Genomic DNA, 25,176 nt, shown 5'->3' on the forward strand with positions numbered 1-25,176 from the left:
CTGAGGAATGCAAAGTTGGTTGAGCATTCACAAGTCAATGTAATTCAACATGTTAACGTAATAAAGGAGAAAAATTATGACCATGTCAATAGATACAAAAAGGCATTTGATAAAAGACAACACCCATTTATGATACAATCTCTCAGGAAACTATGGATAGAAAGGAAATTCCTTACCTTGAAATAAGGCATCTGTGAAAAAACTACAGCTGCCATCATACTTAGTAGTGAAAGACTGAATGCTTTCCTCCTATGATTGGGAACAATGCAAGGATGTCTGTTCTTACCAATGCTATTCAACAATGTCCTGAAAATCCTAGTTAGTGCAATAAGGCAAGGAAAAAAGGCATGTAGATAGGAAAAGAAGTAAAATTACCTTTATTTGCAGGAATATCATGAGCATGAACACCGAATGCCCTAAGAATGTATAAAAAGTTGTTACAACTAATAAGTGAATTTAGCATGGTCTCAATATAAAAGGTCAATATACAAAAATCAAGTATATATCTTGGTACTAGAAATAATTAGAAAATGAAAAATTTTAAATACCACTTGCAATGGCATCAAAAAGTATGAAGTAATTAGGGATAAATTGTATGTAATACGTAAAGACTTGTACACTGAAATCTATAATACATTGCCGAGAGTAATTGTGGAAGACCTAAAAAAGTTATGAAGTATACCATGTTCGCATATCAGAAGACTCAATATTGTCAAAGAGGCAATTCTCCCCAGATTGATCTGTATATTCAGTATAATTCCAACTAAGATCCTACCTAGCTTTTTGTGTAAAAATCGACAAGCTGACTCTAAAATGTGTAAGGAAATGCACAGGATCTGTAGCAGTCAAAACAATCATGAAAAAGAGCAGTATCAGAGGACTGACAATATCTGAACTTGAGCCTTCCTGTAGAGCTGCAGTCATCAAGACAGCACGGGATTTGCAAAAGGACAGGAAAGGAGATGCACAATATGTGTGTCTGCCATTCTTGCTGCTTCATTTGCATATTGCATTTCCCATGCCCCAGGATCACAAAATTCCAGTGAACCTTGATGCATGGGAGTTCAGCAAGACTCAAAGCAAGTAAATGGTAGGCATGTTATTTCTATGACTGCGGACAACCAGGAGAGGCCACCCTTTTGGTTCCATTCAGAGCTTACTTCCAACACAGAATCACATTCTAAGAAACTCAAATGAGGAGCCGGCCCTGTGGCCAAGTGGTTAAGTTCGCGCGCTCTGCTTCAGCCGCCCAGGGTTTCACCTGTTTGGATCCTGGGTGTGGACATGGCACCGCTCATCAAGCCATGCTGAGGCGGCGTCCCACATGCCACAACTAGAAAGACCCACAACTAAAAATACACAACTATGTCCCTGGGGGCTTTGGGAGAATAAGGAAAAATAAAAAATAAAAATAAAAGGAAACACAAATGACAAAGAAACCCAATCATATCCTTTCTTACATGTGTTACTTCCTTGTAGTTGCCAATCACTTATGTTGAAAATGATGACAAGAAGGAAAAGGAAAGATAGAGCAACCCACAGTTCCTTTTCCTTTCAGTCCCTCCGTAAAATGGGCATATTGCACGTATCAAGAAGTGAATTAGGGGGCCAGCCCCGTTGCCGAGTGGTTGGGTTTGTGCACTATGCCTGGGGTTTCGCCAGTGTGGATCCTGGTCATGGACATGGCACCACACATCAGGCTGTGCTGAGGTGGTGTCCTGCATGCCACAGCTGGAAGGACCCACAACTAAAAATATGCAACTATGTACTGAGGGGCTTTGGGGAGAAAAAGGAAAAGTAAAATCTTTAAAAAAAAAAGTGAAATAAAGGGGCTGGCCCTGTGGCCGAGTGGTTAAGTTCACGCACTCCTCTTCAGTGGCCCAGGGTTTCACCAGTTTGGATCCTGGGTGCAGACCTAGCACCGCTCATCAAGTCATGCTGAGGCGGCGTCCCACATAGCACAACTAGAAGGAGATACAACTAGAATATACAACTATGTACTGGGGGGCTTTGGGGAGAAGGGAAAAAAACGAGGAAGATTGGCAACAGATGTTAGCTCAGGGTCAATCTTCCTCACCAGAAAAAAAAAAAAAAAGAAGGAGAAGAAGAAGAAGTGAAATAAAAACATTTGAATTGGTTTTGTTAGGCATTCCCACCGTTCTGGTAAAAAGTATACACATATATATGTATGAACTCCAAAATATGAATTGTGCAATTTTGGTGATTCTGCATATGAGTCAAATGCTCTTGTACTTGCATTTAAAAATGGCATTGTACAATACAAAGATGACTATATAATTTATGCTAACAATTTAAAATTTTAATTTTCCTCTACTTAGAACAAGATTAAATAATAAATAAAAAGCACCATGTCAAGGTCAATATCAATGGTCATAAATCATATTAATAGGATGTAGCCTTGATATGATGTGATGAAATGGCACTTTACCTCTGTGATCTTCCTCCCAAAAACCCATAACCCCAGTCTAACCAAGAGAAAAATACCAAACTAATCCCAATAGACGGGCATTCTACAAATACCTATCTAGAACTCACAATTGTAAAGATCATCAAAATCAGAGAAAGTCTGAGACACTGTCACAGACAAGAGGAGCGTAAGGAGACATGACAACTAAAAGTAATGTGGTACTTTGGATGGGATCCAGGTGTAGGAAAAGGGCATTAGGCAAAAACAAAAGAAATTTGAAGAAAACATAGACTTTAAGTTAATGACAATGTATCAATATTGGCTCATTAATTATAACAAATGTACCATAATAACATAAGATGCTACTGGATGTGGAGTATATAGGAATTCTCGACAGTATCTTCTCAATTTCTCTGTAAATCTAAAACTGTTCTAGAAAATAAAGTCTACTAAAAAAAAATGAAAAGTAGAAAGAGAGACCACAGGAGAAAGAAAAGCTTTATATTTTAGTACCTTTAATGGCACTTTTTCTTGCTTTTTGAACAAGGAGCCTTGCATTGTAATTTAACACTGGCCCTTGCAAATTATGTAGCCTACTCTGCCTCTGTCCCAACTTCTGTCCCCAGACCTGAGACTGGGGTTGTTCTGGGCCCTTTTGAGAGTCCCTGAGGCCAAGAGTAAGGCTGTGAGCACGCTGGAGCCCCACAGGGAAGCCCAGCCCAGGACAAGTTCTGTGCTCTGAGCTCGTCTGGATTCTGAGAAAAGCAGCAGCAGCCACAGTCTGGAGAGTCCCCGCTCAGGCCAAATGGTGTTCCTCAGAGAAGCCCCTGCTCACTGAGGTGGGCAGCCTGGAGTCATAGCATCCCAGAGCCGGAAGGACTTCATTCATGGTTCTTCCACAGCCCTTCCCCCCACCTGTCAGGGAGAAGAAGGCGGACAAACAGAGGCAAGGAGAGGGGTAGAAGGCCTCCAGGCCTCCAGAGCCCTCCAGTGAGTGAGTGACAGCTTGAGTCCTGCCCAGCACAGAGCCTGGGACTGCCTTCCTTTGGGTCAAGGTTGGACCTGCCTTCCCTGTCCCTCAGTGTTTGCCAGCAGCCTGAGCTGCGGCCCCCCCACCCCCACGGCCCCATTCCTCACAGCCCCTTCCTTGTTTCTCTGGGCATGTATAGGGTCTGTGTGTGTGTGTGTGTGTGTGTGTGTGTGTGTGTGTGTGTGTCTAGACCCAGTTAGTGTGAGACCAGAAGCAGAAAGGAGGAGGCTCTTATCATTGCATTTCCCACGTGGCTAATTCCCCTGGGGCAGAGGGGTGAGGAGAGGAGAGCCAGAGAGCCACAGGCTGGACAGGGCCTGCTGCAGCACACAGCAGCAAGTCCTGAGACCAAAGCACTGCCATGGGTGTCATTAGGAAAGAATGCGGAGGCCACAGCAGCAGGGGGAACCTCTGGACCGGGGAGGGCAGGCCTCCTCAATGACAAGCAGGCAGGCCCTGCAGAGGGAAACCAGCCCTCTGCAGTCTGTGTTGTAGAGGGCTCAGAGGGAGGGGGCTCTGTTCTGCCACAGAAGTGCAGCCTCACCAGGGACCAGGAATCCCTGAACCAGAGCCCCACCCTGGGCTTCCTCAGATCCTCCAGAGAAAGGCCTCACCCCTGGAGACTGTTGTCATGGCAGCAGCTGCCAGGGGCTGACTGCCTCCCCCCTTGCCTGTGCCTGCTTGGCTGCCCTGCCTGCCTCCTGATACCTTCAGCTCCTGCTACCTGCAAAGGCCTGTGCTGCCCACCGGGCTGCGGCTGCGGTAAATGCGGCTGGAGCCCACTGCCCAGGAGCAGTTTAACAAAGTGGTTTAAGGTTCAAGTACTCATATCCTACTGCCAGGGTATAAATCCATCTGGGCTACTCACTATCATCTGTTTCCATGGGAATAATTTGTAACCTCTCAGAGCCTTAGTTATCTCACCTTTAAAATGCAGTTCCTTAAACTCTCACTAGCATTAGTGAGCTAAGCACCATGTCTTCACAGGACCCTAAATCAGCAGTATCAGATAAAATCTCTCAGAAGGATTATTTCACAGCCCCCACCACGAGCACACACAGACAAGGAGCATACCACATTCCTTTGTAACAAATGGTTGTCACCACGGCAGAACCACCTTCATCTTACTCCCTCTTGAGAGCCCTTTCTCCCAAGGGAACCCCAAATCAAAGCAGAGACAGAGCCAATACAAAGACACTGTCTTCATTCCTCCTTTTCTGGTTTTAATCTGAAACCCCCCTTGTCTGCCCCCCAGTTTACCAAGTTCTTATCAAGGGTTAATTTATAGTGGTTTGGCAGCTTTCGGGGGAAACTCTGTCTCCTAACAGCAGCACTAGAAAGTAATCCCACCCTGAGAAGTCACACTGAGAGAGGAGAGGAGAGGAACTGGCCTGACGGAGCACACTCCTGGCTGCCACATCCAACAGGGAAAAGGAATTTTTCCTTTTTTTCCCCTCTCTTTTTTGGGAGGAAGATTGGCCCTGAGCTAACATTTTTTGCCAATCTTTCTCTTTTTGCTTGAGGAAGATTGTTGCTAACACCTACGTCAATCTTCCTCTATTTTATGTGGGACGCTGCCACAGCATGGCTTGATGAACAGTGCTAGGTCCATGTCTGGGATCTGAACCTGCAAAACCTGGGCCACTGAAGCAGAGCACATGAACTTAACCACTATGCCACGGGGCTGGCCCCAGGAATTTTTTCATTTTGAGTCAGAGCTTTTTGCTGAGATCTCCCCTAGATCTTTCCCGAGCTTGCTGAATTTATCATCCTATTTAGTACTAATGGTTTGCTTTAAATTAATATTTTGTAGCTCATGTCCTGAATGACAGAATCTGGATTCAAAGAATGAGGGAGTGAATCTAACAGGATAACGTCTAACCAAGAAAAATAGAAGCTTCTGTACTTAGTTTAAAATTAAAATGATTTCTAGAAGTGCATTAACAGAGATGTATGAAACAGATTTGGGGGTCTCAGTTGACTTCAACATAAAGTGGATTCAACTGTGTGATATGGCATCCACAAAATCTACTATGATCTTAGGATGCATCTATAGATGTATAGTGGCTATTCCAGAATGAAAGCTGTGATAAGATCACTCCATCCTACACTAGGCAAAATATTCAGTATTTTCAAAGATATTTACAAATTCAGGAACATGTAGGATGCTGAGTGACTTTGAAAAAATATATCACATCGGAAAGAGCTGAAATAACTGGGGAGGTTAAACCTAAAAAGAAAGTTTTGGTGAGAACATAATTGTTTAAGGATTAAATGAGATAGCATATTGAAAGTGCTTAGCACAATGCCTGGCATAAGTGCTCAATTAATGTTAATAATAAAAGAATGATAATTAGTAGTATTATTAGCACTAAGTCATACTATTATTATTATTACTATTACTCTACTCTAATTATAGTTAATGCTTATAGAGTGTTCTCTATGTGCTAGGCACTATTCCGGGTCCTTTACATATACTGACTCATTTATCCCTCTTACCAATCAATCCTATGAGGTAGGTACTATCATGTCTCCAATTTTGCAGATCCACAAACACATCCTTGTAATCTCAGCTGAGTATATTAGCATGATTTTAATCCTGCTATTCAGTGTGTGATCAACAGAATTATTGCATAGTTTAGCATGAATGCCCTCTGTGCTGAATCTATCTTTTTGGGTCCAGCAGTCCCAGGACCCAATTATTTGCTGATTTAATGAATTAATATAAACTTTCTCAACCAGCACCACCAGAGTTCCAGCAATACCTCTTTCTTTTGTTATGAATAATAACTACTGAATATATGTATATACATGCATAGACATTATGTGTGTATATATGTATATACATATATACATAAATATATAATAATGCCACACTCTCCACCAAATATGCTCCCATTTCAGGTAAGTAAGTTTTCAGACTATTTGTACTTAGATAGACAAACGTGTCTTTTGATTTATGAAAATCAAAGTGTTCAGCCCTTTTAGATTTACATACCTTACAAACTTAACTTTTTCTAGGGTTCTAGAATTGAATTATTACCAATTTAGAATGGAGCTTCTATTTGTGATACAGGTCTGGGGGCGCAAAAAAAATCCTCAAGTTATGGAAAAGTGAAAGCTTATCTTCCATGAAAGTGACAGGAGATAAAAACCATGTCGATAGAGCCTAAGTGGACATAATGGACTTATGAATGTGGATTAAAACTGGGAGAGGTGGCATATGACATCGAGTCATTAATGAGAAGTAGTCAGATTTCAGTGTAGGATCTGGACTGTAGGGGAACTAATGGGCCTTGGCGGCTGATGACGGGAGGATGAGGGAGAGAGGTGGTATCAGGGGAAGCGGCAGAGAGGAAGAGGCAATAACCCCCAAGACTAGACGCTGATCGTCTGGTAACCAGGAAAAGGCAAATATAAACAAAGAGAGGTGAATGACAGGGCTTGGTGTGTTGGGTCAGGAAATACTGTCAGGTTGCTGCGGCACAGCCGCCGGTCAAAGTGGTAACTGGGGATCTGATCTGAGCTCGGCGGTGACGCGCGGCCCTCACGTGACCAGGAGCCTATGTCTGCCCAAGTCCCTCTCGTCTTAGTCCTTTTTGCCTGTCCAGACACCGTCTGCCAATTGCCCTTTGGTCGAGGGGAAAAGCAAAAGGAAGTAAGTCCCCTTAGTCTTCTTAAATCGGTGTGAGCGTCGGTGCCGCCCAGTAACCCCTGGGATCGGGATGGCAGAGTCCAGGCCTTTCCCTATGCCCAGCCCCGCCCCCTGCGCCCACATTTCGGTGCAAAAAATGGTGGTCTTAGGGGTGGGCTATGGAGGTGAGTGGGGGCTCCCCTGGGAGGGAGACACAGACATTCAGAAATAGTTGCTAAGCAATCTTTCGCTTCCACTTCCCGCCTGAAAAGAAATGACGAACATTGCGGGGTGGAGGGGTGGGGGCACAGAGGACTCAGGCTTGAGCTAGGGCATCCGGCGGAGGGGAACCAGAAGGGGGCTGGCGTGGGGCGGCGGCTGATGCCCAGAAAAGGGGCGTGTGTGGCCCTTTCCCTCCTCTGCACTCCCCGCCCCCTACCCTGTCTGGCGTCTGTCTGCAGGTCTGCCGGTCGCAGCGGGGCACCTCGAGAGGACGTCTGGGAACAAGCCGCCAGGAGAAGTCCAGGTCGGGGAAGGGGTGGGCAGTGGGCCAGGATGGGGTGCGAGGGAGGACGCTGATGGGAACGGAGTCGGCGGCACCACCGCCCCGCCCCGCCCCTGCCACTGCGGGAGAGGCCTGTGGCAAGGCCTGCTGGGAAAATGGTGGGCTTTCGGAAAGGAGGGGGCGACAAGGGCGGGGGGACTAGATGCGGCGGGGTCCCCAGGGCCAGAGAGCCTCTCAGCAAGCGTAGGTTGGAGGACCTGGGCCCCGAATCAGGAAAAGGCAGGTTGTTGGAATCCATGGCCGGGGTTTTGGTCCAGCCACCAAGTATTCTGACTCGACTCTGCCTTTCTTGTCTCCTATGAATAACTGTGCTTAAAAAAGACCATTCTCGACATGGAAAAATCCTGCCAAGAGAATGAAGAACAGCCACAGAGCGCGCCCAAGGCAGATGAGGAGCGGCCTCCTGTGGAGCACTCTCCTGAAACGCACTCTCCGGAGGAGCCGTCTTCGGAGGAGCAGTCCTCGGAGGAGGAGTATTTTCCCGAGGAACTCCTTCCTGAGCTCCTTCCTGAGATGCTCGTGTCCGAGGAGCGCCCTCCGCAGGAGCGCCTTTCTAGGAAGGACCTTTTTGAGGAGCGCCCTCCCATGGAGCAGCCTCCTTGTGGAGTGGGAAAACATAAGCTAGAAGAAGGAAGCTTTAAGGAAAGGCTGGCTCGCTCTCGCCCCCAATTTAGAGGGGACATACATGGCAGAAATTTAAGCAACGAGGAGATGATACAGGTAGCAGAGGAGATGGAAGAGATGAAAAGAGTACGCAACAAATTGATGATCATGCATTGGAAGGCAAGACGGAACCGTCCTTATCCCATTTAATGTGTTCGGCCTCTAGTTCTGTTTTACCGGATATAAGTATTGCCACCTGAACTTTGTTTGCATTTTTCTCATGTACCTTTCCACATCTTCTTAATTTTAACTTTTTGTGTGGCTTTATTTTAGGTGTTTCGCTTGTAACTGGCATAAAATTGCCACCCCCCCCCCACCCCGCACAATGTGCAAATCCCCCTCTTTCAGCCCTGGGTCTCACCCATTTGCATGGAAAGATGTACATTATATATTGTGAAGTGAAAAAAGCAGTCTTCAAGAAGTATATGTAGTATCCCATTTTTGTAAAAAAATGTATATTTATATATTAATATGCAGAGAAAAAACTGAAAGTATATACTTCAAAGGCTTAACAGTGGCTGTGTGGTAAGATAATAGGTGAATTTTTTGATTTTTCGTTTTTGCTTTATTGGAATTTCTCATTTTTTTCAACACGAACACATTTTGTGTTGCAAAAAAATATATAATGAAAAATTGAAAGGCAACTTAAAAAACTGTCATTCAGCTTAAAAAGACAATGTGGCACTTAATAAATACCTGTCAGAACTTTAAAAAAGAGAAGTAAATCCCATGTTTCTTCTGATTCTCTTATACAGAAATATAAACTAGGTACTTTTATTTGTTTAAGTGTCATTCTTTTCCCACTTAAATAGGATTAATCCTTGACTTACAAGGCTGCTGTGGAACCAAATGAGGTAAAGATTGTGTGAGCTGTGTGTTTTTGCCCCCACCTGCACGTGCAGGACCCCAGCCCCTGTAGATTCCTTTCAAGTACAGGGTGTAGGACCCAAAGGAGGTCTCACTTGCGCTCACAAATAATTCCTGTGAGATTCCAGGTGAGTACCACATTCCATTCCTGTCCTGCTATTCTCTTCCCTTGAATACTGTCATGTCTACTGGGTCCAGCTGCCCCTTCTGGGTCCTGCTCCTGCCTCGGTCCGGAGTGCCGGGGTTCTCCAGGTGCAAAGCCGGGCCAAAGCTGAACTGTGTCTCCTACAAATATGTGGAGAATGCCTCTCCTCCAGCTTTAATGTTACACTTCTCCAAGTGGATACCATCACAGTGCCGCTTAAACCTCAATATCTTAAAGAATTCTTAGCAAAATACTCGTTCCCATTTTTTTTTTCCTGAACACTTCCCTTTTCTCCACTGGAATCAACATGAGTTCACTGGGACCTGGACTAGAAGAAAATTTGTGAGTCAGACACAATGCTGTGTACTCAGAATTGGAACCTCCCTCCCAAATAATCTCCAAGGTTAACTAGGGTTTTAATTGTCTAACACTTACCTTAGGGTGAGTTTCCTCCCAGGGGCCTCTGGCAGGCTTGCCTTACCAATTCAGCTGACTTGCTCAACTTATATAAATTAAAGAGGAAAGCAAGATTCAGGCTCAAGCTAGAACATTTCCCTTCTACCCATCCCACATCAACAAGAAACATGCAAAAATACTTTGTAAGTCATTAAAGTACTTACAGTCATTAAAGTATATGTATAATGTATATACATATATATGGGCGGTGTGTATCAGATATTGCGATTTCTCTGTTAATTTATTCTTATAAAACCTAAGATTTTGTTTTATTGATCCTGTTTATTGATTTTGTTTTATTGATCTTATTAATTCTAGAAACATAGATAGTGGTTAATAATGTTTTTAAATTATGACCCAATCATAAACCCTGAATTTCTGTTTGATTGGCTATGATAGCTTCAGTGTCTTCGCTTCTCTGAAAAGTATGATTTGCAATTCCAAAAGATCACAGTGCGGAGAGGGATTGTTTCTCCAAATTCAACATTAAAAGTATTCAAATATTTTATGTATCAGTGTTTCTCTTATCAAATATGCAGAGACCTGGGCGTTACCCGAGACGCACCAAATCTGCTTTTCTGTAAAGTAGCACACAAGCTGGAGAGCCCCTGCTATATACAATATACTCCTGGTTTTGGTAAGAGTAAACTGTGACATAGATAGAAGAAAATATAGATGATTGTGTCAGAATGAAAAGGTTGAAAGGCTTGTCCAAGAATATTTTTAAGTAAGAAATTAAAAACAAACTCTTCAATTTTACTACATAAAATTTAGATTTTTTTCAGCAAAGTAAGACCATACCCAGAATAAAAAGCTAAGAGAGATGACAAAATAGCAAGACATATTTTCCACGATTGATATTGTGTAATGCCTTGCATTGCTTCCTTCCAATATGAGTAAAATGCCTCAGAAATAAATTCAAAGTTCTCCTTTGGTCATCAGCTCACAAAATTGTAAGCGAACCCTGTGCCCTTGACTTTGTTTTTGTTTTTATATTTTCACTGTATGATGTCATTTTGGGGGATCTTCACATCTCCAGACCAGTGTTCAAGATTATGGCAGCCTGATGGGTGCTGGTCGGGCTGGATTCCGGCTGGAATGAGGTGAAGGTCCAGGGGCTCACTGTGGCAGTTTTACAAGACGGATGAATCCAGCTCCCTGGTGCCCTGAGGGGTGGTGCTCAGGTAGAATTTGGAAGGCCTCACCCAAGCCACACTCCTCTGCAGGGAGGTCTGACTTTGGTTTCTCTGCTCCAGCCTGCAGCAGGCACCAGACCCTCCTAGGCTGATGGCTGGGCTGTCCTTGACATACTTACCTGGAGGACAGGGACTGTCCCCATCACAGGTCAGAGACCTTTGCCCTTCCCCCCTTTTCCCTTCCTCTTTCGGGAACCTTTTGTAGGGGAGGAGATAAAGCCCCAAGGATTCCTAACTGGAAACACTGGTTGGGACAGACTTTGGGTGAGCAGATGTCCAACCAGGTAAGTTGGGGCTGAAGCAGAAGGGGCTGGTCCTTCTCTCAGAGTCCAGTGAAGTAGCCCCCCAAAATGGGGTTAGACCTCGGACAAGACCTCTCCAGCCCTCTCCCGCCCACCTTTCTCAGATTCCCAGAAGAGCCTCGAATGTGCACAGGCCTGTTTGGGTGGTTCTGCGGTGACTGTAGCTCTGTGTGTGCCTGGTGCATGCTTCTGCTGTCTGCGTCAGCCCAGGCCCAGAGGCACAGGAGACCCCAGGGAAAGGGAGCTTGCAAAGGCACGTGGTCCTGCAGCTCAGGAGAAAAGGGGTTTCACCTCCTGTGTGAACATCCCTGTGCACTGCAGGCCCAGCCCACGAATTGGGAGCCAGGACAGTCAAGCTGTGAGCTGGTGTGAAGATGCTTTTGAAGGCATCGATGGTGGAGGGTCAGTGGCATCCAGAGCCTGGTTCTCTGGGCCCCTTGCCACCTCCCTGCCTAGGCAGAAGGCTGGTATCTCAGTCACATGTCCCAGAAGTGACTTGCCTGGCCAACTCCAGAGCAGAATGCGTTGAGGGCCCTGGACTCTGGAGAGAGCCCTCTGCTAACCAGGATGCCCTGGCTCTAAGGGGACACTGCATGAGAGTGGGAGGCCCTGTGGTGAGGCAGCGTAGAGGGATCAAGTTCAGGGTCCTTGCAAAATGCCCAAAGACTCCTCCCTCTCTCATTCAAAAATACTAATCTAAGCTCAATTCTTTTTACAAATAATGAATAAGATTATATAGATAAATAAGGGGTAGATCTTGTGTTCTAACTCAGATTTGTCTGAATCCAATTCTGCATTCTCTCCTTTCTACCACACTGCCTCCAATTTAGATTGTAGCTTTCCGGGACTGAGATGGCTTAGGGAATAACTGTTTTAGACTTGCTAAGTATTATATCCTTGTTGGTGTGTATATTTGGGTGAGTTTTCATATTATTATCTTTTTCCAGGTGGAAATGTCCAGTAGGCAGTTAGATATAAGTGTCTAGAGTTTGGAAAATACATTGACATGGAAATATGGATTGTGGCTGGTGGTACCTGGCACATAGTAAGCACCCTATGAATATTTATTGAATTAAATGAATGAATGAAGACTCCAGTCCAGAAGACTGTAGATAAATAGGTGGAACACAGGGAATATTTAGGGCGGTGAAACTATTCTGTATGATACTACAATGATGAATGTCATTATAAATTTTTCCAAACTCGTGGAACGCACAACATCAGAAGTGTACAGCACCCTAATGTGAACTATGGACTTTAATTAATAATGAAAATCAATATTGGCTCATCAATTGTAGCAAATGTACCGCAAAAATGCAAGATTTTAATAATAGAGGATATTGTGTGGGAATATGTTAGGGAATATATGGGAACTATTTGTACTTTCTGCTCAAGCTTTTTGTAAAAAGAAGAAAGAAAGAATCCACTGGTATATCCTTCTATCCTTTTCTGTGAATATATATTTTCAAACACAAGTGGGATTCTATTGAATGTGTTAATTCATGACCTGTGTGTAAAAAATGAACTTTTTCTTTACACCTCTTTACCAAGACACTACCTGTCATGAAGATTATTTAGAATATTGGAGTAAGCTCGCCATCTGGTGACCAAAGTCAGAACCGCGAGTTAAACACAGCTAACAAAGGAGAGAAACTTGGAAAAGTGCGGCAGGGGGCGAGAGACAATATTGGGGAAGGGAATGCCTCAACCCTGACTCACACTGGACCTGATCCCTCCAGAATTCGGAAACTCTTAATGAGTACTATAATTTTCACGGCAATGTGGTTATTTGCACAAGAATCTGTTCTCCTGGGGCTGGCCCGGTGGCGGTGGCGCAGCGGTTGAGTGCACACGTTCCGCTTTGGCAGCCTGGGGTTCGCCAGTTTGGATTCCGGGTGCGGACATGGCACCACTTGGCAAGCCATGCTGCGGTAGGTGTCCCACATATAAAGTAGAGGAAGATGGACACGGATGTTAGCTCAGGGCCAGTCTTCCTCAGCAAAAAGAGGAGGACTGGCAGTAGTAAGCTCAGGGCTAATCGTCCTCAAAAAAAAAAAGAATCTGTTCTCCTTGTAACAGAACACAATTAGAAACATTGGTTATATTACCAAGGCTTTGACTGTGTAGGGAAGGAAAAATAATTTTCCCTCTTCCCTTCTAGGTTCCTGGCTGAGAGCCCCCTGTAATAAGAGACAGATTAACAGGAGAAAAACAAACAAAAGTTTAATAACATGTATACCTCCTTATACATGGGAGATACCCAGGAAAACTAATTCTCTGAAATGGCCCAAGCCACCACCTTAAATACCATCTACCATCTCCAGCTAAAGACAAAAGATGTTGCAGGGGGTGCAAGATGGGGATGGGGGGCCGGCAGGAGTTATGGGAGGTTTTCAGGCAAAACACAGTACCAAGGGTAAGGTTGTCATGTAAATTTAAGTCGTTGCCTTCTCCCTTGATGATGGTTTCTAGAGATTTAGTCATCCTTCCCTTTCTGATATGGGACTGAGAGGGAGACACCCTTACAGATGGAGATTTCTCTTATAAATATAAGTATTCCTAACCAAAGGGTTACTTCTATTCGGCATTCAGAGCTTCTCCTGTGTCTGTGGCTTCTCAAAAATAATCGACCCAGGGGCCGGCCTAGCGCTGTAGTGGTTAAGTTCACGTGCTCCGCTTCAGCAGCCAGAGGTTTGCGGGTTTGGATCCTGGGTGTGGACCTACTCACCACTCATCAAGCTATGCTGTGGCAGCATCCCGCATGCAAAATAGAGGAAGATTGGCACAGATGTTAGCTCAGCAACAATCTTCCTCAAGCAAAAAGAGAAAGATTGGCAACAGATGTTAGCCCAGGGCCAATCTTCCTCACCAAATAAAATAAGATAAAAATAACCAGCCTAAAATAATCTTCATGGCAAAGAGGCACATTTTGGGGTATCATATTCTGTTCCCTTACCACTGGAATGTCATATTTGAGAATGTACCTAGATTCACATTTGACCACACAGATTTAAGGAACTAAAGTTGACTTTGTTTAGCCATAAAATCCCTTGGAAAACCAGCCTGATACCTTGCTTACATGGTTTACTGCAGCCTTAGCAGGGGAAAGAAAGGTCACTTCATGGCAGGCCCAGTAACCTCAGAATATTTTGGAGACCTCAAGAAGAGAGGAATTCACCCAAATCTGTAGGTATTGTAAGCAAAGTCTCATAGTGAGCTCTTGGCTTGTCTTTCTGGCCTCAAGAGGTTTTTAAAAGTCCAATGGAGATATCTTATGAAAAGTTAAAGGGCCAGCCTAGCGGTATAGTGGTTAAGTTTGCGCACTCTGCTTCGGTGGTCTGGGGTTCACAGGTTCAGATCCCAGGTGTGGACCTAAACACTGCTCATAAAGCCATGTTGTGGAGTGGCCCCACATAGAAAATAGAGGAAGATTGGCACAGATGTTAGCTCAGGGATAATCTTCCTCAAGCAAAAAGAGGAAGATTGGCAACAGATGTTAGCTCGGGACTAATCTTCCTCACCAAAAGAAAAAAAAAGTTCCTGGAAAGCAGATTTAAAAGAGTCTATATGGTCAATCACTATTCTTGCTGCACTTATGTAAATAATCAGGCCAAGTTTAATGAGACTAGACTTATTTTGCAAACAAATTAGTCTTATTTTGGTTATCTCTGATAGAAATGGGGCTGACCAGAGAGAGTAAAATTATGTTTTCAGTAGAAACTATAATACATGTATGTTGATGTCAGATTCTAGTTCTATTCATTGCCTTGAGGTTTTGTATTCTACCTGATAGCCTTTCATAACTGGCCTCCCCCGACTCAAGCATCTTTCTTTTGTCTTTAGTTGAAGATGGTATTTAAGGTGGTGGCTTGGGCCATTTTGGGGTGTTACTCAGTTTTCCTGGGTCTCTCCCCTGTGTACAGGAGGTATACATGTTAGTAAACTTCTGTTTGTTTTTCTCTTGTTAATCTTTTAATACAGAGGGGTCTCAGCCAAGAACCTAGAAGGGTAAAGGTAAAATTATTTTTCCTCCCTTACAAGATACATGTACTTACATTGTGTGTGTGTATATATCTCTTTTTATATACCATGTCAATTTATTTTTATATATAGTATATATGTATATTACTTTATATGTTTGTATATTATCTATGCACATACCTTTATGTATTCATTTATGTGTTTGTAGTTATACCTTTTATAACATATATTTTACTTGAAGTATTCCTTTATTTTTGTTTGCACACGTGCCATGACATTCATCCATATGGGTATTCCATCAACCCCAACCCTTGATGGTGATGTCTATAGTGAAGATAAAAGTGTTCTCTTTGATCTCAGAGGCCTATGTCTGAAGGCCACATGAATGGACAGGTACCCCAAAAAGCATAAAGTAGAGGAAAGAGCAGCACCTTTGTTTGGAGTTGAGAAAAGAAATTCAAAATGATCAAGAACCTACTTTGGGCCAGGTGTTTTGTTTTTTATTTTTATTTTTTTGAGGAAAATCAGCCCTGAGCTAACATCTGCTGCCAATCCTCCTCTTTTTGCTGAGGAAGACTGGCCCTGAGCTAACATCCGTCCCCGTCTTCCTCCACCTTATATGTGGGACGCCTACCACAGCATGGCTTGCCAAGCGATGCAACATCCGCACCCGGGATCTGAACCAGCAAACCCTGGGCTGCCAAAGCGGAACATGCACACTTAACCGCTGCACCACCAGGCTGGCCCCTGGGCCAGGTGTTTTATGTTTAGGATCTCCTTTAATCCTTACAACTCTTTGAGGAAGGCATTATTACCTTATTATAGATGAGGAAACTGTAACTCAGAAAGTTTGAGTGACTTACACAGGGTCACACAGCCAATTAGCGGACGAAACTGGATTTGAACTCAAATTTGTCTGACCCTTAGGTCAGATCTCTTAACCATTATGCCTTGCTTACTCCAAAAATTTCACACCTTCTCTCTTATTACCTAGTCTAGTGGCATTCATCTTTTGGAATTCAGAAAAGTTGGGAAAACTCCCTCACTCTCATGCCCCACTCTTGTTGAGTTTGAATTTGCTACAAGCATGCTTTTGCAATCAGAAAAATTAGTAAAGAATTATCTCTTTCAAAATCTTTGAACTAAAAAAACTCAGAATATTAAATTGCATGTGAGAAACTGGGATGAAATATTTACACGTCTCTTGCAGGTTTTAAGATATCTTTGAAAAATGTAAATCTCTACTCACTGAATAGAAAATGAGCAAAATACATGGAGAAGTAATTCACATGAGAAGAAACACAAATCACATACACATGTGTTCATAGAATCTAAATGACATCATATAAATGGCATTACACCCTACATTTCATTTGACAAAATGTTCTTTCTTTCACTCAACAGTATGTCTTGGAAATCTATCCCTATTGTTACCTATTGTGGTATAATAAGAAATATTTGGTCTTTGTCCCAGTCCCTGGCACAAAGCTCTTCGAACCCTTGGAATTTCCTGAGTGATAGGAGTGTCTTTTGTCCTTCCTAAGGAGCCTTTTTTGAGCATATGCTATTACGGTGATCTAGGGTGGGGCCCCTTGGATAGCCTCAAGGTGGGGCTCGTGCCCTGAAAGACCAAGTGGAACTTTCAGTCCCACTCACCTACCTCTGGGAAGGGAAAGGTGGGGAGGGCTGCAGGTCAAGCTCTGTAAAAACTCTTGAAGGATGAGATTTGATGAGCTTCCAGGTTGATGAATGCATCCACATGCAGGGAGGGTGGCGTGGCCCCATTCCTTGGGGACAGAAGTGCCCTCGTTCAGGACCCTTCCAGACCTCGCTCCCCCTTTGTACCTCTTCATCTGGCTGTTTATCTGTATCCTTTACAATATTCTTTATAATAAACTGGAAAATATAAGTAAATGTTTCTCTGGGTTCTGTGAGCTGATCTGCCAAGCTAATCGAACACCTAGCAAGTTAATTGAATCTGAAGTGGACGGGGATTGAGGGAACCTCCACTATGACCAGTTGGTCAGAAGCACAGGTGACAACTGGACTTAAGGTTGGCGTCTGAAGTGAGAAGGATGCACTCTTGTGGGACTGAGCCCTTAATCTGTGGGATTTGACTGTGTTTCAGTGTCAGAATTGAGTTCTTTGCTTGGTGTGTTGAAAAAAACACACATTAGATCTCTATCTGATTCATATGTACCCGCCGCATACATTGAAGAGGGCGAACATACTGTAGTTTATTCTGTAATGACAGAGATTTAGGTGGTTTCCACGCTTTGCTGTTACAAACATGCTGCAGGGCCCTTTTTTTCGCCTGCCTCCTTGCACCTATGTGTCAGTATTTCTCCAGGATTAATGACTAGAAGTGGAGTTGTGGGGTCATAAGGTATACTGCCAAACTGGCCTTTGTACTGGACATTTGTCATCTGAGTTCTTTCCACACTTTGACTTTGACTGGTTTGGTCCAGTCAGACCTTTGAGGCCAAACCTCCATGCCTTTGCTCATTCTGCTCCTTCTGTCTAGACTGCCCTCCCCTTCTCTGTTAAGCAAATTCCTATTCAATCATTAAAACTCAAGTAAGTTAACACTCCCAGAGGACTTGCCTGACAGTCACCAGTACAAGCTGACTTAGCTGGTTCTTTCCTGGTGCTCCTAAATCACCAAGTGACTTAGACTTTATTATTACTGTGTGTTAAAGCATGTTTACACATCTATCTCCCCTATAAATCAATGAGCTCCTCTGGGATATTCGTGTCTTATTTGTCAGCATATACAGGACAGAGGACAGAACACTCATTAAATATAAGTTTGTTGAACCAAATACCCAAGATTGTGACTGTCTTCTCTGTCCCAACTTCTGTCCCCAGACCTGAGACTGGGGTTATTCTGGGCCCTTTTGAGAGTCCCTGAGGCCAAGAGTAAGGCTGTGAGCACGCTGGAGCCCCACAGGGAAGCCCAGCCCAGGACGAGTTCTGTGCTCTGAGCTCGTCTGGATTCTGAGAAAAGCAGCAGCAGCCACAGTCTGGAGAGTCCCCGCTCAGGCCAAATGGTGTTCCTCAGAGAAGCCCCTGCTCACTGAGGTGGGCAGCCTGGAGTCATAGCATCCCAGAGCCGGAAGGACTTCATTCATGGTTCTTCCACAGCCCTTCCCCCCACCTGTCAGGGAGAAGAAGGCGGACAAACAGAGGCAAGGAGAGGGGTAGAAGGCCTCCAGGCCTCCAGAGCCCTCCAGTGAGTGAGTGACAGCTTGAGTCCTGCCCAGCACAGAGCCTGGGACTGCCTTCCTTTGGGTCAAGGTTGGACCTGCCTTCCCTGTCCCTCAGTGTTTGCCAGCAGCCTGAGCTGCGGCCCCCCCCCCCCCCACGGCCCCATTCCTCACAGCCCCTTCCTTGTTTCTCTGGGCATGTATAGGGTCTGTGTGTGTGTGTGTGTGTGTGTGTGTGTGTGTGTGTGTGTCTAGACCCAGTTAGTGTGAGACCAGAAGCAGAAAGGAGGAGGCTCTTATCATTGCATTTCCCACGTGGCTAATTCCCCTGGGGCAGAGGGGTGAGGAGAGGAGAGCCAGAGAGCCACAGGCTGGACAGGGCCTGCTGCAGCACACAGCAGCAAGTCCTGAGACCAAAGCACTGCCATGGGTGTCATTAGGAAAGAATGCGGAGGCCACAGCAGCAGGGGGAACCTCTGGACCGGGGAGGGCAGGCCTCCTCAATGACAAGCAGGCAGGCCCTGCAGAGGGAAACCAGCCCTCTGCAGTCTGTGTTGTAGAGGGCTCAGAGGGAGGGGGCTCTGTTCTGCCACAGAAGTGCAGCCTCACCAGGGACCAGGAATCCCTGAACCAGAGCCCCACCCTGGGCTTCCTCAGATCCTCCAGAGAAAGGCCTCACCCCTGGAGACTGTTGTCATGGCAGCAGCTGCCAGGGGCTGACTGCCTCCCCCCTTGCCTGTGCCTGCTTGGCTGCCCTGCCTGCCTCCTGATACCTTCAGCTCCTGCTACCTGCAAAGGCCTGTGCTGCCCACCGGGCTGCGGCTGCGGTAAATGCAGCTGGAGCCCACTTCTCTGTGAGCAGCTTTCACCAAGGGAAGACCCCTGCAACCTTATGAAAAGCTCTGGAAGGTGAGATGCAGGTAGCAAGTCCCTTCTGAATTATATAGACTAGTCAAGGAATCTAGTAAGAATAGCTGGGAGTCCACAGACATATGTTCCAAAGCTGATCTCTTTTCTTGCTTGCTAGATGAAATTAGCAACATATTTAATCTTTCTCTGTCTCTACTTTCTCATCTATAAATGAGGTCAAAAGAAGATTTATAAAATTGTGTCTTTGTAGCACTCGCAAATACATATTTATAAATTTTCATTCTGGTCTGAATTCAGAGATACGTGAGAATGACAATGTGAACTTGGTTCAACGTGGCGTTAGATTGGTTACTACTAAAGTAGCAAATATACCATGCAAAGGATATAGAAGAGATGGTAGTGCAAGTGGTTGAATGCCGAAAATCTATTCTGTGTCTTGTCTGTCACTATGGTGCGGTCAAAGCTCAGTGGTCTTGGCAGCCTGTGTAAGGTGAGATGCTCACCAAGTCAGAGGAGCACAGAACTGTGAGTTCACTGCTTTTTAAACTTCCAGTCCTGTCAGGTGTCAGAAAGAACTTTGGACTAACCTCCAAGGCGATACATCTGCTACTCAGTGAACCACTTCAAAGGCCTAGTGTCCAGGCTCCAGGCCTAGACTTTCTTTCTGTGGTGGCGCCGGCAGTGCCTCGCTTCTGCATTTGCTCTTCAGGGAGGGAGCTTTCAATGCATGTCAACTTAGGGGCTTTTTTGTGGACAGGGCTGGCCGTGATCCACTTCACTGAGAGGAGAATAGTTCTACCTATGCTCAGTTTGGCAGAAGACAAGTTGTAGGATATTTATTCAAAGAGTGCATGGAAAGGAATATAGTATAAGCGGAGGCACGAGGAAGGATGGAAAAAGAGATTAAATGTGTTCAAAGTGAAGGAGATCTTGTATGTACCATGAAAAGTGATGAAGTCAGGTGTAGACTACAAACCAATCAATGGTCCAGAGTGCTCTGATAGAATCCCTTTGTCACTAGGCTGAGTTAAACTCTCTGGTTCTCTTCAAATGGAATGGTGGTGTGAAGCCTTTGCTGTCCTAAGACTGGCTACTTACTGCTCTCAGCACCTATGGTCTATTTTTATGTTCCTGAAACATCCTAAGGAGCAATTCCTTCATGAGATATACATTCCTTTATATTATCTGTTCTTATTCCTTTATAGTACCAGGTCTGGGGGAATTACTCATTCTAGGAGAATGGCATAGCAAGAGCACAGAGTGGGTAAGTAAAAGCATATTTGGGTCACACTGATTGGGGATCCCTTTTAGCTGGAGCAGAGGAAAAATAGTTGGCAAAGCTTAGAGAATGCAACTCAAGTTGGATCCTGAAGTGCCCTGTTAGGATAGGGAATCTAAGATTATTTAGTGGATTGTGCGGTTACCATCCAGAGCCTTTGAGCAGGAGAATGGCAAGATGAAATTAGGAAATAAGGTAGATTAATTTGGTCATTTACTTATTCTTTGAATTTTTCTCTAATAACTCCAGTCCACACTGGACATTATCTTCTCCAAGTTTCTGCTGACCTGCTAATAATCCCTACTTCACAAACTGGTGAGGGAGCACATGGGATAGTCCGCTGGCCTATACAAAACAACTGTCCCCATGTGGGGCACGTAGCAGGCACAGTAATGAGGAAGTTTCCAAATGTCTTTAGAGGACAAGTACCATTTCCTTGTGGTTGGTTTTTGTGTCTTCCCCAACCTAACCAGCCTCAACCTAACATACCCTGGTGGATATACAAGAAACCATGACCGCCTTTCATTGCATGCCCAAGATGTAAATTACCCCAAATTTAGGTAAATGCTGAAAATCTTAGCAGCAAAAAGAATGTTGGTCAATTCAGCTTGTAACTTCTGTTAGAACTGTAAGCAGTAACTAATCCATAATTATGGATGAGTGAGCTTTGTGGGCCCATTAGCAGAATACAGTTGTATGGGTGAAGTGAAAAACTGAAAGGGTCAAGGTAGTGCAGAGGTGAATTCACCTTGAAGCTAAAGAATCTTAATCTTCATGGCCCCTTGATTTGTATGGGCACCATCTGAGGCCTCTAGAAAGGGTCATGGTAAGCAAAATTCTAAGATGGTCCCCAATGACCTTCACTCTGTGTAATTCCCTCTTCCTGACTGTAGATGGAACCTGTGAATATAATGAGATATTGCTCCCACGATTATGTTAGGTATACGGCAAAAGGGATTTTGCAGATGCAATCAAGATCTCAAGTCATTGAGTTAATCAAAAGGGCCGTTACTAAGTGGGCCTGACCTAACAGGATGAGTCCTTAAAGAGATGGCCTTTCCTTAAGTCAGAGAGATTTGAAATAGGAAAGGGGTTCAATGTGAAGGAGATTTTCCACTTTGACTTTGAAGATAGAGAGGCCATGTGGCAAGGAATGTGGGTGGCATCTGAGCTAAGAATGGCCCCCCGCTGATGGCCAAGAGGAAAGTAGGACTTCAATCCTACAACCACAAGGCACTGAATTCTGCCATAACTGTATTCGACCAATTATGAGGTAGACTCTGATAGGCTTAAAGAAAACTAAGTTTACTTGGGGTTTATTAGAACTGCAACCCTGGAACACAGATTCAACATTGATTCAACATTGAATCTGTGTTCCACTTGTGTTCTGGCTGTTGAACGGAGAGGGAAGGTTTTACAGTCGTGGCTAATGAAGGCAAAAAAAAAAAAAAAAAAAAAGTGGGGGCGGGGAGGAATGTCTTTTAACAAATTCCAGGCCCAAGGTAGTCATGGGGTGAGGGTCAGCTGACACAAGCCATTAAAACCTAGGAATGTAGAAGATGACCTTGACAGGAATGAGGTCTGTATCTCGATAATCTTATCTTCCTTGAGAAGACTTGCAGATGCATTTCAGGCATCTAATGAGTTCAAGAGTTCATCCTGAAGGAGGAATTTGTCCTTCTCCTCTTCTGCCTGGCTCCATTTTAGTGCCTTAATATGAGAGACTCCGTCTTTTTTCAATTCCGTACATGAAAGCTTGGAAAAGCACTCAAAGTTCCAGATGAGAATGCAGCCTGGCTCACACTTTGATTTCAGCCTTATGAAATCCTGAGCGGAGAACTCAGTCACAACATGCCTGGACTTCTGACTTACCGAACTGTGAGCCAAATAAATGGGTGTTATTTTAAGCAGCTAAGTTTTGTATTTTGTTACATGGCAATAGAAAACTAATACAGGGGCCATACTATATCTCATATATTTCTGTAAAAGTTAGCAAAAGCAAGAATATTGACCACAATTTAAGACTCTCTTTTCCCACTCTGACTTCCCCTCATGTTGGTGGTGAGATGGAAGCGGGCATGTTTGGGATCAAGCTAAGGAGAAGTTGACTTGGAATTACATTTAGTTTCAGATTAATTGGATAATTTATTCATGTGTTCCTCAGTCCCTTCCATGTATAATTAGGTACAGTCATGTGTGGCTTAATAATGGGGACGTGGTCTGAGAAATGCCTCATTAGGTGATTTTGTCATGTGAACATCTTAGAGTGCACTTAAACAAACCTAGATGGTATAGCCTACTACACACCTAGGCTATATGGTACTAATCTTATGGGACCACGGTCGTATATGTGGTCTGTCCTGAAACTTTGTTATGCAGTGCATGACTGTAATTACTAGTAAGATTTCACAGGGTAATTAGTAGAAGCTCTAGGATTCAAACCACGGTTGCCTGACTCTAATGCTAATGAGCCTAACACTATACTTGCCTTTCAGATGCTTAGTGAACCATGGACAAATTCTATAGCTCAAACTAAAAGCACGATGGTTTAACATCAGCCACTTGCCAGCGTTTGATACTATTTCCCACTTCATTACCTGATTCCAAGATACTTTTTTAGTGTTGGCTCCCATTACTGCCCTATAAGTACAATATGATTTATCAAAAATGGACTCCTGGTCTTTGCTACACCAGCCATGCCTGTGGCTTTGCCCAGTCACATCTACACAGGTTCATGTTAATTTCTTGGTGATTTGGCATGAAATACTGACACTGACTAAGACACCATGAAACTCAAAATCACTACTACAATGAGGACCGTGGGGGAGGAGAAATAATTTTCCCTCTACCCTTCTAGGTTCTTGGCTGAGAACTCCCTATAATAAAAGACAGATTAACAAGAGAAAAACAAACAAGTTTAATACCATGTATACCTCCTGTATACATGGGAGAGACCCAGGAAAACTGAGTAACTGCCTGAAATGGCCCAAGCCACCACCTTAAATACCATCTCCAGCTAAAGACAAAAGATATTGGTGGGGGAAGTTATGGGAGGTTTTCAGGCAAAGCACAGTCACCAAGGGGAAGGGTGTCATGCAGATTTAAGTCCTTGCCTCCCCATTGATAGGAGTTGCTAGAGATTTAGAGTCAACTTTCTCTCCCTGGTACAGTACAGAGAGGGAGACACGCTTACAAACGGAGATTTCCTGTATAAATGTAATTGTCTCCTAGAAAGGGTAACTTCTGGTTTTCTGAGTTTCTATGTCTGCTGTTTCTTAAAAATAATCAGCCTAAAATAATCCTTGTGCCCAAGAGGCATATTTGGGGGTGGCAAATTCTGCTCACCTTCAGAACATTGACATCACACTGGTTTGTGAGTGTCATTATTAAGAATATTTAAGGGGCCGGCCAAGTGGCACAGTGGTTAAGTGTGCACGTTCCACTTTGGCGGCCCGGGGTTTGCTGGTTCGGATCCCGGGTGTGAACGTATGCACTGCTTGTCAAGCCATGCTGTGGCAGGTGTCCCACATATAAAGTAGAGGAAGATGGGCATGGATGTTAGCTAAGGGCCAGCCTTCCTCAGCAAAAAGAGGATTGGCAGCAGTTAGCTCAGGGCTAATCTTCCTCAAAAAAAAAAAAAAAGAATATTTAAGATATGAATCTGCACAGGATAACTTAAATCTTAAGCCCACATAAGAAAGAAACTTGAGGGGCTGGCCCCGTGGCCCAGTGGTTAAGTTCCTGCGCTCCACTTCGGCGGCCTGGGGTTTCACTGGTTTGAATCCTGGGCACGGACATGGCATTGCTCATCAGGCCATGCTGAGGCGACATCCCACACAGCACAACTAGAAGGACCTACAACTAGAATATACAACTAAGTACTGGAGGGCTTTGGGGAGAGGAAGAAGAAGAAGGAAACAAAAAGAAGATTGGCAACGGATGTTAGCTCAGGTGCCAATCTTAAAAAAAAAAAAGAAAGAAACTTGACAGAGGTTGACAGCAGTTTACTCAAATTTGACAATACTAAAAATTTACCCATCACCAATGAGTTGCAATGCTGGAATTTTTATCAGTAGTAATAATAACAAACTGATTAATCATGCAAAGGAAAGGTTAAATTACCTTTACATTTTTCTCTAGGAAAAATGATATTTAAAAAATGCCATATGAAGAGAGGATCAAAGAGTTTGTAGCCAAAAATCGTAGAGGTGTGCCAGACAGTTAATAAAAATGTCATTGGTATGGAAATTGGGATGTTTTGTATATGTCAGCTGTTCAAATTTTGTAATTTGTTGTGATTTCTTTTCTCATTATAAATAAATATTAACTTTGGTATCTAATTGCCTGCATCTTAAAGAGGGTCCCTCAAATTGTAAATTTCAGGCCCCACAACCTAGATGTGTCCCTGGGATGATAAGAAGTAGTAGGAAATTTTGGTTGCAATTGGAAAGGGTTAATAAGGATGTGGATGTGGTAGAGAACTGGGAAATAGAGCAATTGTGGAGGTTGAATTAATAATTTTGAAGACCAGAACATTGTGACCAGCTTTTAAAC

General features: G+C 44.0%; 1 protein-coding gene and 1 long non-coding RNA gene across 3 annotated transcripts in view; one reads left to right on the plus strand and one right to left on the minus strand.

Moving 5' to 3' along the window:
• The window catches only part of LOC139081073 (uncharacterized), a 39,664-nt gene extending 32,035 nt beyond the window's left edge, over nt 1-7,629 (minus strand). The window contains exon 1 of the long non-coding RNA XR_011536028.1: nt 7,532-7,629. This is a non-coding gene — a long non-coding RNA (uncharacterized lncRNA). The remainder of the gene's footprint in view (nt 1-7,531) is intronic.
• TCEAL1 (transcription elongation factor A like 1) lies at nt 6,764-10,296 on the plus strand. 2 transcript variants are annotated; one of them, XM_070605091.1, is made up of 3 exons: nt 6,764-7,116; nt 7,554-7,618; nt 7,979-10,296. In XM_070605091.1, the coding sequence occupies exon 3, from the start codon at nt 7,991-7,993 to the stop codon at nt 8,468-8,470; it is 480 nt and encodes a 159-aa protein (XP_070461192.1). In that variant the 5' UTR covers nt 6,764-7,116; nt 7,554-7,618; nt 7,979-7,990; the 3' UTR covers nt 8,471-10,296. The 2 variants fall into 2 exon arrangements, with proteins under 2 accessions (XP_070461192.1, XP_070461191.1); XM_070605090.1 differs by having other exon boundaries at nt 7,055-7,277.
• The last annotated feature ends 14,880 nt before the right edge of the window (nt 10,297-25,176 follow it).

The sequence above is a fragment of the Equus przewalskii genome, chromosome X (assembly GCF_037783145.1).
Source record: "Equus przewalskii isolate Varuska chromosome X, EquPr2, whole genome shotgun sequence".
NCBI classification, from domain to species: Eukaryota; Metazoa; Chordata; class Mammalia; order Perissodactyla; family Equidae; genus Equus; species Equus przewalskii.

What these genes read in the sequence shown, in the direction of transcription:
- TCEAL1 (XM_070605090.1), top strand. Translation starts at nt 7,184, where the DNA reads ATGGCAGAGTCCAGGCCTTTCCCTATGCCCAGCCCCGCCCCCTGCGCC. An exon ending in CTTAGGGGTGGGCTATGGAG is followed by an intron (nt 7,278 to 7,553) that starts GTGAGTGGGGGC and finishes GTCTGTCTGCAG; the next exon opens with GTCTGCCGGTCGCAGCGGGG. An exon ending in AGCCGCCAGGAGAAGTCCAG is followed by an intron (nt 7,619 to 7,978) that starts GTCGGGGAAGGG and finishes TGCTTAAAAAAG; the next exon opens with ACCATTCTCGACATGGAAAA.